Here is a 15,212-nt window from a genome sequence, read left to right as displayed (position 1 = left end):
CAAAGGTCTCTGACACACAGAAGCATGCATGCATCGGTGGACAGACAGATAGAAAGATCGATAGATCGCGTTCTCTAAACGCTTTTGTCAATCAAAAAAAAGCTACTTAAGAAGTGTCGGCACTCACGAAGAATATATCTTTACAGAGAAACACGCATTCGCATCGAGGTAAGTCCGATGTGCTCTTACGATTTTAACGCGCTCGGTTCCATGATTTCCTCGACCTTGAACACGGGGGCGCCGGATAATTGAGAGGGAACGTGGTGAGTTACGAGTGAAACAGGAAACGCGGTGCAGCGCATACGCATGATAAAAACAAACGATAAGACTACAAGGAGAAGTACCTCACGCAACGTCGATCGAGGAAAAATCAGCTACCGCTGCTATCTACAAGCAACGATCGCAAGCAATCGGATCGTCGATCTTTTCTTTTCACGGAAGCGCCACCATTTTTCGTATTCGAAATGACTTCTTTTCAAAACGTTCCATTTTAATAAGTTCTAACGTCAAGGTCGAGATGTTTAACGACCTGGCGAACAATTTCTTTCGAACGTTATTACTTTAACTTTATAATCGTACGCAACGACGATAAAGTATACGCGTTCACCGTGAAATCGACGCCGTGAAACGCTTTGTACGCGACATTTGCGAATTTAGCCTTCGTCCAAGTGGTCCGACAATGCGATTTCCCAATGGATTTCAGCTCCAAGAGATAAAGGATGATATAATAGGATCGGTCCAAGGGAATAGAAGTTCTGGTCGTAGAAAGCGATTGAAACCGAGGCTCTTAACGCGGTAACAAGTCGATGACGAATATTCTTCGTCATTGAGCGAACGAAAAACGAATCCTGCGGTAGACTGGTCGGCCGTTTGGCTCCACTGGCTGGTGCTTCTCATGTAAAGCAACTGTTCGTCTACCTCTCTTACCCGGCGGGGCAAACGTCCTCTGCCATTTCTGGAACAAGGTCGTCTTCAAGCAGTCCCGCGGTGACAACGCGTACGCCTTGTGCCTCGACATCAGTTCTTGCATCGGCTCCAAGATCACACATAACTGGAAAAAAGAATTCGACAAATTTTTATTCTTTGGTCCTAGTGGAACGTTCCAAGCTTATAATAGTTTCGCGATTTTGATTATAAAACGTCATTTTATCTAAACTATAGTTATCGAAACTTTGTAGTTAACCATCGATTATCACGATCTCAGTTACTAGACGCAGATATTTATATATATAAATTCATTTAAAAAAAGAAACCTAATAGAACCGAGAATACTAATTAGAGAAAAATTGACGAGTTCTTGTAATACGAACTGCTCGTCTCTCGACAAGTTCCAATAAACGAAGTTCTGTTGTATTCGACAGTTGTTGTAGGGGTAAAGCCGTGAAACCTTCGGTAACTCTGACCAAGTCTAACTCTCCGGTTCTCTAAATAAATGTCCTGAAAGAGTGGCGGGCGAAACGCGTGCGCGTATTAATATCATTATCCCCAAAAACAGTGACCGCCGATGATTTTCTTTCAGGCGCAAAAATAGTCGGTCGATATAGATACACAAAATAAATGTGACTGTTATTTAATCCGATGCGAGTTCGACAGGGAACTTATGCGCGCTATTAATATGAAAATTATCGTATACGGCGTGTACCGGTTGAAAATAAACTTCCTAAAATATATTCGCACGCGGTGCGCGGAACGTAACGCCGCCACGCATCGTCCGAACATCGTTCCAAAGCAAATTAAATTTGGTTTATGTTTGCCGTAATAAAACTGAAATCCATTTTACATTATTATCGTAAGCACGTAATTTCCCGGCAGCCTTTATATTATAATGATGACAATTAAAGTAATCGATAGCGGGCGGATTGCATAGAGGCAGAGCGGAGCGAGCTTCGCCGGAAGGCCAACCCGAAATTTTGCAAAACTTTAATTTCATTTTAATTAATATTCGCATTAGTACGGTCGTCGCCATCGGTCAGGTTTTCGATCGATTCGCTCGCCCGACGTTCCGCCTCTCGTTTTTTACGCGTATTCCTAGTTTGGTTATAATGTATAATATGCTGAAATACTATAACAGATTAATCAAAAATTTGTTTAATAATAGAAACACAGCGGATTGTTGATAGAAAATAATTGTCGAGAGACGAGGAAGAATTTGAGGTGAAGATATTTTCTCGTCAGCTTTCGATTAACGACGCAACAATCGTTTCAGCGTGCAAAGAGCAACGATACGCGCAAGTGAAAGCGCTTCCGAGCGTGCAAAAGAAGGTGGTTCGTAACCCGGATACCCGCCGTACTTTCGCGAGCCGATCTCTTCGCGATTCTTGGCCCATTTAGCCCTTTATGTTTTGCTTTCGAATAATATATTACTTATTTCATTCGAGTTTAGCCCTTTAGTAAAACGTTGATTACTCTGACTGATCACGACACGCGCTGTTATAATCGAATAGATTTATTTTCATATGGAAAACGTATATATTTAGAACGTTTCCGCGGTCAGCGCCCAAATTTTTCGTCAAACAACAGTTGAACATAACAATAATCAATCTTTTCGTTTTAATCGATATTCTGATAATAAAAATTCTACTAGTTCCACCTGTATTCAAATATATCGATACGAATTAAATATGCTTAAGATCCGACCGGAATTCATAGATACTACTTCTTTCTTTGAGGCGTCGTAGAATGGTGTCAGCGCTCGGAGATACCGTATTTAGTTACACAAAGCGAAAGTTTCATCATGTGCGCGTGGCTTTTACTGTCTTTAAGTTAATTTACATTGTCTTGTTTTTACCTTTACAATTAATTTTCACGAGCTAACAATCTCTTTATACATTACGGTAACAAAATAGTATGCATCGTTTGAACGTTACACTTTCCAAAACCATCTTTACTTACCGCTGCTAGGTGATTTGTAAAAAATATTTTAATTCGAGCTATACATTATTCGATAATAATGCAGGACTTAAAGAGTCGAACAAGAGTCAAACACACGATCTATATTTCATATAAATCACGCAGCAAATAGATGGAATTGTACTATAAGTCAATGGAACAGAAGGAGCAAGACGGTGTTTCGAAACATCGTTAAACGTAAAACGAAACACCTTCGCCACTTTTCATAGCAGACAGTTAACATATACGTACCCTAAGGTAATTCAGGGTGGAATTGGTGATGCCCTGCCTGGTGATGTTCTTGCTAAGCTGTTCAAGCATCGTCGGATCCTGTTGCATACCGACCACAGTCCTAGGCACGAGTTCCTTGTGCGTTCTCACCGACATGTGCCACGACTTTATCCTCATAAGGTCGTCAAACGTGAATTCCAATATTAATCTACCCTCCGTACATACCTGCAGAACAAACACGCGTTCAAACTGCTGTATAAACACGACCATTGGCCTCGCGACCAATCGCAGGTGAGAAATTTCATTTTACACTCGCGCGAGGGAGAATGTCCTATTATCACGAATGTGAAATGTATAATACGAAATACCATTGTGGATAGAAATAGGCGAGGGTAAAGAACAAATTTGAAAATGTAACAATGCTAAGGAATAAAGGAAGCGAATAAGATGATCGAAGAAGCGTGCACGTGAAACGAACCGTTCGCTGTTACACGAACCATGATTCCTTTCGTTTACATTGTTAAACCGTGAATCGATAGTGCAACAATGATAAGTAGACTGCGGATATTTATACCGTCGTAGGAAATGTTATGCTGCAACTATACATAGAATATACGTAATATGCAAAAACGTATGAAGTAAGAGTGTGATAAGTACATTTTCGTCGAAGCTAGGTTCAAAGATGAAGTTTTTTTTTTTACAACTAGCTGTCTACCTTGTACCTGTATAAGAATAAAAAATTCCACACTGATTTTGTAATTATGAGACGCGGTGTATTTGTTGCGTGTAATAACAGCATATAGATTCTTTAATTAGTTTTGGAAAAAATGAACTTGCGTAAAATCCGCGGCCTAACGATGGTACATTCGATTGGCATGAATAGAATTCTTACCTTCGTGAACATTGGTTTTCCGTGATGTGTTACCATAACGCAGTTATCACAGTCGAGGGTTATGCTGGTATTGTGAAATGACTCCTTCGGGTGTTTCAAATTGTAGTAAAGTTCCGTTACTCCGCCCTCGAATATCGAACGGAAGTACCTAGGTATTAACGTCCTACCTATCGCTGCAAGCATAAATGAACAGATCATCAGTACCTAATCCAACGACATCGAGCAGGGTGCAGATATTTTCGTCGGGCAACGAAGAAAATCCGCTCGATGTAATTCCTCGGTGATGTTCCTGTTTGCCTTGCCGGTACATTCGAAGGAAAAACATCGAATACAGAAAAGAATGAAAGAGAGGAAGAGAGAAAGAGAGAAGGATAGACTGGGGTCGGAAGGATTGAAAAATTCTGGATCAGAGACGGAGACTACGGAGAGAGTTCTCCGTTGCATCTTATTGCTACGGTAATGCTTGTCGCGGAACTGTCGTTTACGCTCGATGACGATGCGATGTGACGTGTAATCACGTTGTTACCGTGTATTCAGCAACGAACGCAAGGGAGGAAGACATTAAAATCCACCGGTTGCAAAATTGCTCTGCGGTGGCACGTAATTATTTAGAACGTGTGCGACGCGTATAACGCGGTGCGTGCCGGTTGCTACACGTACGGAGCATCGTCGAGGACAATGGACCGTGAAGAAGAACGAGTCGTTCCGAAAGAAAAACGACCAACCAGAGGCAGTATCTTCTCGTTGGCCGTCGCTAAGCTTCGTAAATGCGTTTTCCACGTTTCTAAATAACGTCGTAGGAACGCGTATTCCGCGACACAAGCAAGGAAATAGTTAGTACAGCGATAGGAATCGCGAATGGTCCCAATGGAAAATCGAGTGGAACGCTCTTGAAAGAAGAATTGCATGATGTCGCAACTTACTGTATCTCTTGGGACCGTCCTCCAAGCAAAACGTGAGGGTTAAGGTTGCGTCGTCCTCGAAGAATTCAGTCGCGAACGCGTCCCACCAGAGATTGTCGCTCTCCTGTAACAAAAGATAGAAAACCATGTAATATCATGCCACTTCCGGGCAAATCGCGCGCAATCACCGACTCTCGATACAGAGTCGAGGCTCGAGAACCGGGAGTATCGTGTTCGATAACATCATTGTTGCCATCGGCAAACAGAAAACAGAATCGCGAGCAGAGTGTAACGCGAGCACCGGTATTCTCGACTTACGGACGCATCGGTGCCGCTGCTACTCGTAACTTCCGCCGCAAGCGTTCCACGCTCGTTTTCGAATTTTTCGTCATGGTAAAGCTCGCGTAACGAAAGGTTTGCAACCAGCGTGTTTGCGGATCTTGCCTTATTTCCAGTCAGCCCCGGCAAATTACGCCTAATCTGTAATCGCACGGTACGATGACTGACAACGATTTCCGTGGCGAACGGAGACCGCGTTCGGGGAAAAAGCTCGCGAGCAACATACTTAACTTCCCGTGCTCGGTGCTCTACAACTATGTCGTTTCAACATATTCGTGTTACTCTACATATATATTGGCGTTTCGTCGCAGCATGAATATTTATAGGCGCCGATACGGAACGTTTGAAATTTTTACGCCGTAACCGTAGCTCGTCACCTCGTGAAAAACCGATCGACTATGGAACGCACACGCCGTCGACCGCCTCCTCTCTTTTCCTCTCGCTATTCTGAATTATTACAGCCACGCTAATATACACGCGTAAATACATCCAAACATGAATACTCGTCCAAGCAAAATCATATTTACAGCCACATGTGTCTACAAAATCTCTTCGCGACAAGTGTAAGACTACAAAGTTGTCTATCGATGCTGTATTATGCATGCATATATTAATTTTTTATCGAATACAAGTTGGCAATAAATATCTTACAACGTCTACGTACATTTTCATATTGATTTCAAAGTACCAGTATAACCGTCGCAATTGCGTCTCATCGCAACGGTAACACTTCAAAAAGTTTTATATAACGCAAATAACGTATTCATAAAAATTTTCTACGCTAGATATTCGAATACGTTGATGAATCTATGTAGATTCTTATAAAGTATGTATTTCTATCTTCCGATGTCTTCATTGCAACAGCCTGAAAAGTCTCTTCGTCGATTGTATAACTTAATAGAAAAAATATTGGTCACAACTCGAGAACACGATGTTCATGGTCGTGCTTATTCTCGTTCACGCGAGTTACTCCGAATATAAAGAAGAGGTCAACGATCACTCCTCGGAGGGTTGCCCGCGTTTTCTCCGAAACAACACGGTCTGGATTTCGCGAGAGAAAAAAAAAGGTATATCGAGACGAACGATCGAGTTTTCAGAGTTTGCGACGACGCCGGACTTTGCGAAGACGGCAAGAAAAGGCGGCTGGAGCGAAGTCACGCGCGGAAAAATAATAATAAGAGCGAAGGCAGGGAGGGAGAAGATGCGGTGTGGGTGAAGCTGGATGCATAATTGAATGAAAGCGCAGCGAACAAGCGCGTCCAGAGCCAAGGGGTAGTTCCTGCGAGTGAGAGGGGACGAAATGCTATAATTTCAAGCCAGACAGTCATGCGTTATTCAGCGACGAGTATAGGCGGCCTCTGTCTTCGCCTCGTCCTTTCCTCCCCCACCTTCTGTTCCTCTCTGTTTCCCTCCTTTTCATTCTAATCCTCGAGCTTGCGCATCTTTCAACCATATGCGTCCTTTTAAGGAACTGGGAAATTACCCCAATTTTCTAACGTTGCAGGAGACCTTGGAATCTTTGATTGCGAAATTGAGATATGGGCTCGATCGTTTCGTGATTGATAGTTTCTTATTATAGTACGAGTTACGGTCGGTTTTAGTACTCGACTTTATGTCCTGAATTATTTCATTCTTATCGTAGATTCTTCAAAATTGTTCCTATAACGCGTGCGCTACATAGAGCGGACGACAAAAGCAAGTGTGAAGGATGAGCAGTACAAAAAACACTACAATTTTGAAAGCAAAAAGATTATAATCGACAAGAAGAATTAAATCCTGAATGAATATAGTATGTATGACTGTTACCGACATGGTAAGTAATGTTTAATACGACAAAGACTATCAACTTAGCTAGTATACACAAGTATGAATTTTAAAGTCTCTTCAGTCAGTGTATACACATTATTTGTTTAACATTAATATGAATCGATATGAATGAAGATAAAAATGTATATAATAACGAGACACAGAAACGGATTGATCTCTCATTTGGCGTGAGGAACTAGCGGACAATCAGTTTTCAGGGAGGTCCACGTGTAGCTCGCGAAGATTTATTTCGGACGTAAGCCGCGCCGTGCCAAATCAAGCAAACTGTTGCCACTCTCGCGCAAATTGATATTTCTGGCAAGCGTGAAGCTCCATAGCCGGCTAAAATCGGGGAGGAATGTCGAGTCGATCAAAATAGACGAGAGATCGACGCCGGTCGAAACGACGCCGAGTGGAAGGAACCTGCTTCAGAACGGAAGACGAATGCCAAACGTTAAGTAATATCTCGAGCACTTTTCCTGAGAAATTCGGTGTATCCCAGCTACGATCTTACATCCGGGGCAAAAGCTGCTGGCGTTACGAATAAGTGTCGGTAATTTTCTGGAAACGCCGTAATAACTCGCTTGCTACAGTTATCATTATTCCTAGTATGATTGCAGCTACATTAATGCTACTCATATGCGATACGATTATTTAGAACAGCCAGAGCTCTGTCATTACTATCGTTAGAAATTCGTACTATGATTAATTTATTACCAACGGTGATTTAATTTTGGAAAAAAGAAGAAAAATGTCTGGAACAGTTGCGCGAATGATAAAGAGTAGAAATAAGTTTGTTACACTTTCGACCAAAGAATATCCAGTAATAGTGGAAAGTATAAAACTTGCATCAAAGAAATCGTGCAAGCTTTTAACTATATATTTTACAGAAAAAGCTAACGCGTAACTATTTGCCCCCTTCCCTCAAAAAATAGTTTGCTCGCCTTTGGCAACTTTTTGAAAATTTTAATCAAAAGTGCCGTACCTCCAGAATTCTCTGTACGCGGAAGTTAGATCGATACGTAACGCGAACTCGTGCCCGCGCAAATCACTAAAAACAACAAGCCGCAAAGAACAACGTAAGTAAAACACTCGTCCGCAAGTTTCGAATTCTCGAATCTTATTGGTGAACCGAACAACCGAGAAATTCGTGAAAACTTGACCGATCCACAACTGGAAACTTCGACTAGAAAGGCTCACGGAGTTTGATGGAAGGTTAAAGCTGAATTACTTTTGCAGAAATAATGCAACGATATTTAACGTTAGATTCTATGCCGAATCGATAGTTGACAATGTACAATTTCCTCGCTAAATCACCTTTCTCCGGCGGTAGAATCGATCGTCGCGCGGTTTAAGAATCGACCATGCTTTTAGTATAATTCTACATTTCGCACGCCTGTAGCGTGTAAATCTTCTTCTAATTGATATACGCACACCAAAATCAACGTTCCCGCGAGCATCTTCCACTGCGTTAAAAAAGAATTCCCAAAAGACGAGTACAGAAGAAAAAAGGAACAATTTCACTATTAATTTTTGGTAGAAAAATCGTGAGGAAGTACGAGACCTCCGTAATCCCGCGGTCAAATTTACCTCCATTTGTTCAATCCTTTGCAATGCAATTTTCGTTTAATTAAAATTTAAATATACGGCGTTCTCGTTTTAACGTATTTAAGCGTCAAATCACAAAGTACATGGAAAAATAGTACACTTGTCTGGAAATAGACTAATCTTTATTTTATAATCTTCCTCTCCGTCTCTTGACATTATAATACGAATGTCTAATTATAAGTATTGTCCATAGCCAGTGAATATATATAGTGGGCATATCCCCCTAAATTTAGAATATCGCCAATAAAAAAAAAGATGGAAAAAAAGAAGAAAAATAATGGCTGTAGATGCATCTTTTATTATAATGTTACAAACAAATATTAAACGCAATTTGAAATGCTCTACGTTACGAAATATGAAAGATCGATCGTGTATGCACTTTACATATTTATATTATAAATAATGGCGACTAGTTAAAATATTTAAATTTCCACATCAAAATATCGTCGTAATACATCCATACAGATTTGACATCGATGTAGTAGCCAGTTTCTATATTTCGAATTTCTTAAGAATCTTTACGCGTAGTTGCTTCCAATATCGTACTACAGAGTCCCTTTCATATCCTGTAATGACAAATTCCACGCCTAATACATGTATTTCGCGCTGGCTTCAATATTTGCTTATAATTTTCTAATAAAGCGTTTTAAAGGGTATATTTTTCCTTATTTTCATTCGTGCAATTTGTCTGGAAAGATTGAAAATATCCTGTGCAGTCAACGAGCCATGTAATTTATTGTATTTTCACGGCAAGTAATTTGCCATTTGCCTATGTATTTTACTCGAAATTTAAAGAAAGAAAGAAAATGAAATATGTACTGAGAATTTCGAAATGCTTTATTATTTTAAAAAAAAATCGTTTGAGGTTTAAAAATAATCGTGAGACTCGCGATGGGGCTGGAAACCGTATCTAGGTATTATGACAAGTTGTTTGGATCGATTTTCGAAACACGGGAACTGGGGATGGTACGTGTGTGGACGGAGCAAAAAATCGCAGCGATAGCCGGAGAAAAGCGCGACAACGGGCAAGAAATTCAATCTCGATCCTCTGTCGGTGAGGAAAAAAGGAGGAAAATGCGTCGCGGCGCCGGAGACACACAAATCATCGCTGATTTCCACGATGTGCCTGGACAAAGCAGCGTAATACGCGCTCTTTTGGCCGGCGTATTAGCCGGAGTTAAATTCAATTTGTCCAGGCCGAAGTAATCCTGGCGCAGAGAGAAAGAGAGAGGAACAAGAGGAAAAAACGTGAAAATCCGGGACGTCGTTGCATCGTAATAACCGAGTCGACAGGGAAACGAACCGGAAAAGCCGGACAACCCGAAAATCCAAATAAAATAGAAATTAAGTTAGGTTTTGTGAATTCAGACTCGAACTCTCGTTCGTTACGTTTTTACATTTCTCCTACTTTCGACAAAATTTTCACTGGATCACGAAAGTATTTGAGCGTTTACTGTAAAAAACTATTATGTTCGTATCGTATATACTATAGGAGACCTTTATCTTTGTCACTTCTCTGGACATTAAAAAAATATTGATCCTCGTTACGTTATACCCTTTCTTTGTTAAGGAACTTCGTAGATTTATCAGCTATCCCTAAAAAGTGTTTCTATCTTTGGATCTAACAAGTATCTTCTCCAATCATAGTAAGTATATTAGAATGTTCCCCCATAGCCATCAAGTAGCATCGAAATTAGAAAACCGATAAAGATAGACTTATGTCTTTTTCCTGTGTTCTACGTATCTATGTATACTGATCAACTTTATGATAATAACGTATTATCAATAACAAAGAGAACCATTTTTAGAAAACTCGAAATTTTATACGGAAATCAGAGTCGCAACGAAACTAAAAGGTATCCGATATTTATACGGAACCTCTTCACAAATCAGCAAAGTTTCAAAAGACTTAGAGTCATCGCGACGAGGAAGAAAGTGGATACACTGTAGGAGAACTAAGAGAAAAGAAATAAAAGAGAAACAGTAGAAAGACCCTAACGAAAGGTGAATCGTCGTTCCGAATCTCCCCAATTGCACTTCGAAAATTTCAGTTCGAAAATGAGAAAGAATCCGCCATAATTCTAACGTTAGCAGGTACCTACGATCTATTTTAAAATTGTCATCGTGGATGAATAAATACTTCTGCTGTCATCGATTTACCGATACGTCTTACACGACGCCGTGTCTTGTCCGTTCTTTTAATTTTCCACCTTCCTATCCCATCTCTCTGCAACAACTCCGACAATTTTCAAATATATTCACCATGTATAATATAAGAAATCAAATGTAGAAGAAGGGGGGAGAGGGAGGAAAAGAGAAAAGCTGGAAAAAATAGAAAACAGAAAATAAGAGGGAAAATAGCCGGCACCTTGTATTATCCGAATCGTTCCCGATCCTCGTCCTAGAAACGATTCACCACCAATAATTTCTCCCTCTCTTCTACACCCCTGCTCTCACTCTGTGCGTGTCTCTCTTTCTTTCTTTCTTTCTTTCTTTCTTTCTATCTCTCTCTCTCTCTTTTTCTCTCGTTCCTCTCTCCAGGCTGCATTTTTTCCCTTCCATTTTTCGCCTGGCAGGGCGTCGCTCTTTGTGCAGCCTGTACTGCGCCGGGGTTGCCGTTGGCTTTTCACCCGGACTGTACCACCCTACTGTTGTTAGGGGGGTGTGGGGAGACTAGGGGTGGTATATGATCGTGTATATACGCCGGCGGGAAAGTATTGTCGGCGCGCTCCACCTCTCCATTTTCTTACGAAAATCGTTTCAACCGTGAAAACGTAGACGCATCGCGCGGATAACTATATCGAAAATTCGAGAAAATTCCTGGGATCACGCCCATCATTTTTGAAAAATTTCGTAGCACCGGTTAGGCCGGGGATAGATACGGAGAGATTTCTCTCTGGACAGTCGGCCTGGGACAAAACTCTTCCGGCCGATCGGAGTATATACGGCCCGGGGCGGCGGCGAGAGGGGCGAGCCTGGGAGGGAGAACCAGGGGATGGGGGGTACAATATGGGTTATCGAGGGGGCCCCACCCCCGGGGGAGAGCAGGGGCCCTCATTTTATTACCCAGGCTCCCATAGAGGTTCTCAACCTTCCCTCCCCGATCCTCGATGCTCTTCTCTTCTTTTCCTTTCCTTCGGCTGAACGTTCTTTGCTTCTCTCTCTCTCTCTCTTTTCTCTTCTCCGCTACTACTCTCTTCTCTTTTCTTGTCTTTTCGGCTTTCTTCCTCTCTCTCTCTCTCTCCCTCTCTCTACTACTACTGATCGATGCGAATATTTTCTACGAGATAATATTTTTCGGAATGAACGATGCGCGGGACAGCCAGCGGATGCGTTGATGAATAATTGCATGAATTTCTCCGCGTTATTTTCGCTCCGCGACTCGAACGAAAGCACCGGAATAGGTGTTTCGCAATTGAAAAGTTCGTCTCCGTAGATAATATTATTGGTCCATTTTTTAAGATTGTTTGAAATGGATTACTAACGAAAGGCACAGGGAGAAGAAACGACAAGTGTTCTTCTTAGAAGAAACTTATTATACGATATTCTATCAACTAATCCCAAATAAGAAATATGCCTTAAGTAAAAAAAAATGCGTTACTGATACTTTCTTGAATGTATAAAAAATATTAAGAACATTAGCTATGTATGTTAATGTAAATCGAGACAAATTAACGTAACCGCTACGTTATTCTTTCTACGTTTTTTACAAAACATCGCTGATTTACCGCGTATTTTCAAAAAACTTAAATTTATCGAGTTATTCCCTTCTACGACCATTTTATACTGAAATACTTGCTTTTCTCCAACAAGTAACGTCGAAGCACAAAACCAACGAAACGATCTTCGAATTCACGTAGAAACAGTTTTTGAAATAAGTGCGTATGAATCCTGTGTAATATTTCTTGAGAATAATGATCATAAGGCCTAGTGTCTAATTATCTAATGGAACACATCATCACCTTGAATTCTTCGTCGATAAAATACAAATCAATCATCTTGCATAAATGTCCTGGTCCTGTCCTTCGGTTAATTTACAAAACACCTTTTGAACAGTGTTGCAGAGTAATTTTCGACGCGAGTCGGGAAGAAAAATTTGCAAAGCGTTTACAGGCCCGTACCTATTCTTTCGTATCTTCTTATTTTTTCCTCCTTCCCACTGGTTTTTCTACGTTCCATCACTTTCTCTCCCTCCCGCGGCATAGTGGGAAAAGTTTTATGTAAACATCAGAGCCGCCCTTTACTTACGTGTACCTGACGATCTAGAGAGGAGGAAAAACAGCATCGTTCGAAGGATATGTTCAGGAAGAACAACTGGAATAATGTTTTTCTCCGTTTCCAATTTCCGAGTCCTTTTTGACCGTGCGATTCGTCTTCAAAATTAGAGGCTCACGAAAGTATTCCAACACTTGTAGACACCTTCTATGAATATATTACGTGTGTCTAAATTTCATTAGCACTGTTATGAGACACGATCTATCATCATTATGGTGATAAAGCTTGAAACAGATCTGAAAATATATATATATATCTATATCTATATATATAGAAATTACAAGATATTTGAACGATCAACTATCCATTATATTAATTAACATCAATATGTAGAGGAATCATATCTAACATTTATCACGATTTATACCTGGTAATTTTGTGCTAAATATATGGTTGAAATAACTATCTTGTAACTTGCGCATTTATTTTCGGATCGATTTCAAATATGACGACTCCAACTACGACAGTCGTGTCTGGCTGCAGTATCAATGAAATTTTTAAATGTTTCACGTAACACATACATACGATATAGACATGAAAATTTTCCACGGTAGGTGTTCAAATACTTTCATGAACCAATGTGTTTCTTTCCTTCGATCAAAACAACGCTATCGTTGTATCAAACACTGTTAATTTATCTCTTTCTGTCGTATACGAGCTTTTCATTTCGCTCGTCGTTCATCCGCCTCGATGAACCGCGTAAACTCGGAATTCGATCGAACGTTACGCATGATTTTTTACCAAAAACATGAACAAGCATGCCAGTATTCGAGAACGTGAGCAGCAATTAGTCGATGAGAATAAATAACGAACGGTTCACGGATGGTTGGGCCTTCCATAAGCTTTCCATTTCCTGAAAATTTTATCGACGATGAATTAATATTCCGGTTATCCCTCCTGTTACTATTTTCTTCTCGATCTCGCGTGAAATTTGCGAAATTAGAATTCCCGCGCGATGTTCAACGGACATACGGCTTGTTTGGAAGGCTCTCGCGAATTCAACGAAACATCACGATGCGAAGTTTGAAGGGACGCACAGCAGGATCGCCGTGTTTCACGAAACGAGTCATCGAGCATGGAATTTCTCATCAGAGCTTTATTATCGGAGATTTACGTGATTTCGTCTGTTTCGATGCGACGCCGGAACGAGGACGGAGATAGAGAGCGCGGGCGCGGCAAAGGTAAAAAAAAATTGCAGGCCTGTGCAATATAGATTTTCACGATGAATACCGGCGTCCGTGATGTTTAGTCGCCATACGAATGCTACCGTGGCGGCCGAGCTTGTTTTCAAATTAGAAATTTCGAGCCACGACTTGGACATTATTAAAAATTTCACCTCGCTTTTCCCGATATTACAACGCGTGCTTTTTTCCCGCCCCCTTGGAAAAATTATCAGGTCCGACAGGAAATATCGCGAAATATTGTGAAATCCCCGAGTTTTCACAATTTCCTTCGCAATAATGTTGCTCGTCGCGTATTGAATCGCTGCAGATGAAATGAATCCTTGACAAAACATTTGATATTTGTAATCAAATTATGATTCGACAGACTTGATACAGTTTGATCATTGTAAAATCAAAATTACGCTATTATACTTATTAAATTCTTGTTGTTTTATATAAAACAAACTAGTATGTAATTGACAAATGTATTTACTTTTTTTTAATTAAATATATACGTTAATTATATCGAAATATTGTTGGACGAACGAGATGAAAGTTGCTGCGGAATTGTTATTACGAAATAGACGAAATCATTTTTCTTGCTAGCTGGACGTGTCTTGAGGGGTCACGCTAGCCTGACGAAATACGATTATTTTGGCGAGGACAAAAAATGTGGGGAAGTGGAACGACTTCCGCGTATGAAACACGCGAAGGTGAATGTAGATGTCATCTGTCACGATGAAAAAGCATTGTATCCTATGGCAGATAATGTGTTTCGTATTCGTCAAAGTGCACCGATGAAAATGGATGTCCTGATCTCGACGATATGTCACGAAATTACAAATCTGCAGCATTTCTACAATTATAATCGGAATTCGATCAGTCACGGTATCGTTCGAAAATTATTTCGTCCGCGAAATGCTCGCAAAAGTATACAAACACTTACAGGAAGTTTTTATTGAAACATTTTAAAATCTCGCTAGCATTGTAAAGAGACTTGACTATCACGGTTGAAAAAAATATAAAAATATAGAGATATTTTTAAAATAAAGTAATACATGCAAAATTGCAAGATGATACTTCCAAATAGAATTACAGTCGGGGTAA

At 40.5% G+C, this 15,212-nt stretch overlaps 1 protein-coding gene across 5 annotated transcripts in view; it reads right to left on the bottom strand.

The window, feature by feature from the left end:
* Chi (LIM domain-binding protein 2 Chi) overlaps window positions 1-15,212 on the bottom strand; it is a 137,891-nt gene that overhangs the window by 8,234 nt on the left and 114,445 nt on the right. For 4 of the 5 annotated variants that reach the window (XM_076623968.1, XM_076623967.1, XM_033347434.2 and 1 more), the window contains 4 exons: window positions 4,936-5,038; window positions 4,013-4,185; window positions 3,142-3,345; window positions 919-1,051 (listed from right to left, as the gene is read on the bottom strand). In XM_076623968.1, the coding sequence (XP_076480083.1) occupies window positions 919-1,051; window positions 3,142-3,345; window positions 4,013-4,185; window positions 4,936-5,038 (613 nt within the window). The remainder of the gene's footprint in view (window positions 1-918; window positions 1,052-3,141; window positions 3,346-4,012; window positions 4,186-4,935; window positions 5,039-15,212) is intronic. The other variant, XM_033347388.2, reaches the window with a different exon arrangement.

The sequence above is a fragment of the Bombus vancouverensis genome, chromosome 13 (genome assembly GCF_051014615.1).
Source record: "Bombus vancouverensis nearcticus chromosome 13, iyBomVanc1_principal, whole genome shotgun sequence".
Taxonomy (NCBI): domain Eukaryota; kingdom Metazoa; phylum Arthropoda; class Insecta; order Hymenoptera; family Apidae; genus Bombus; species Bombus vancouverensis.
Note: the sequence above shows the minus strand (reverse complement) of the source record. Positions and strands in the feature narration are given on the sequence as shown.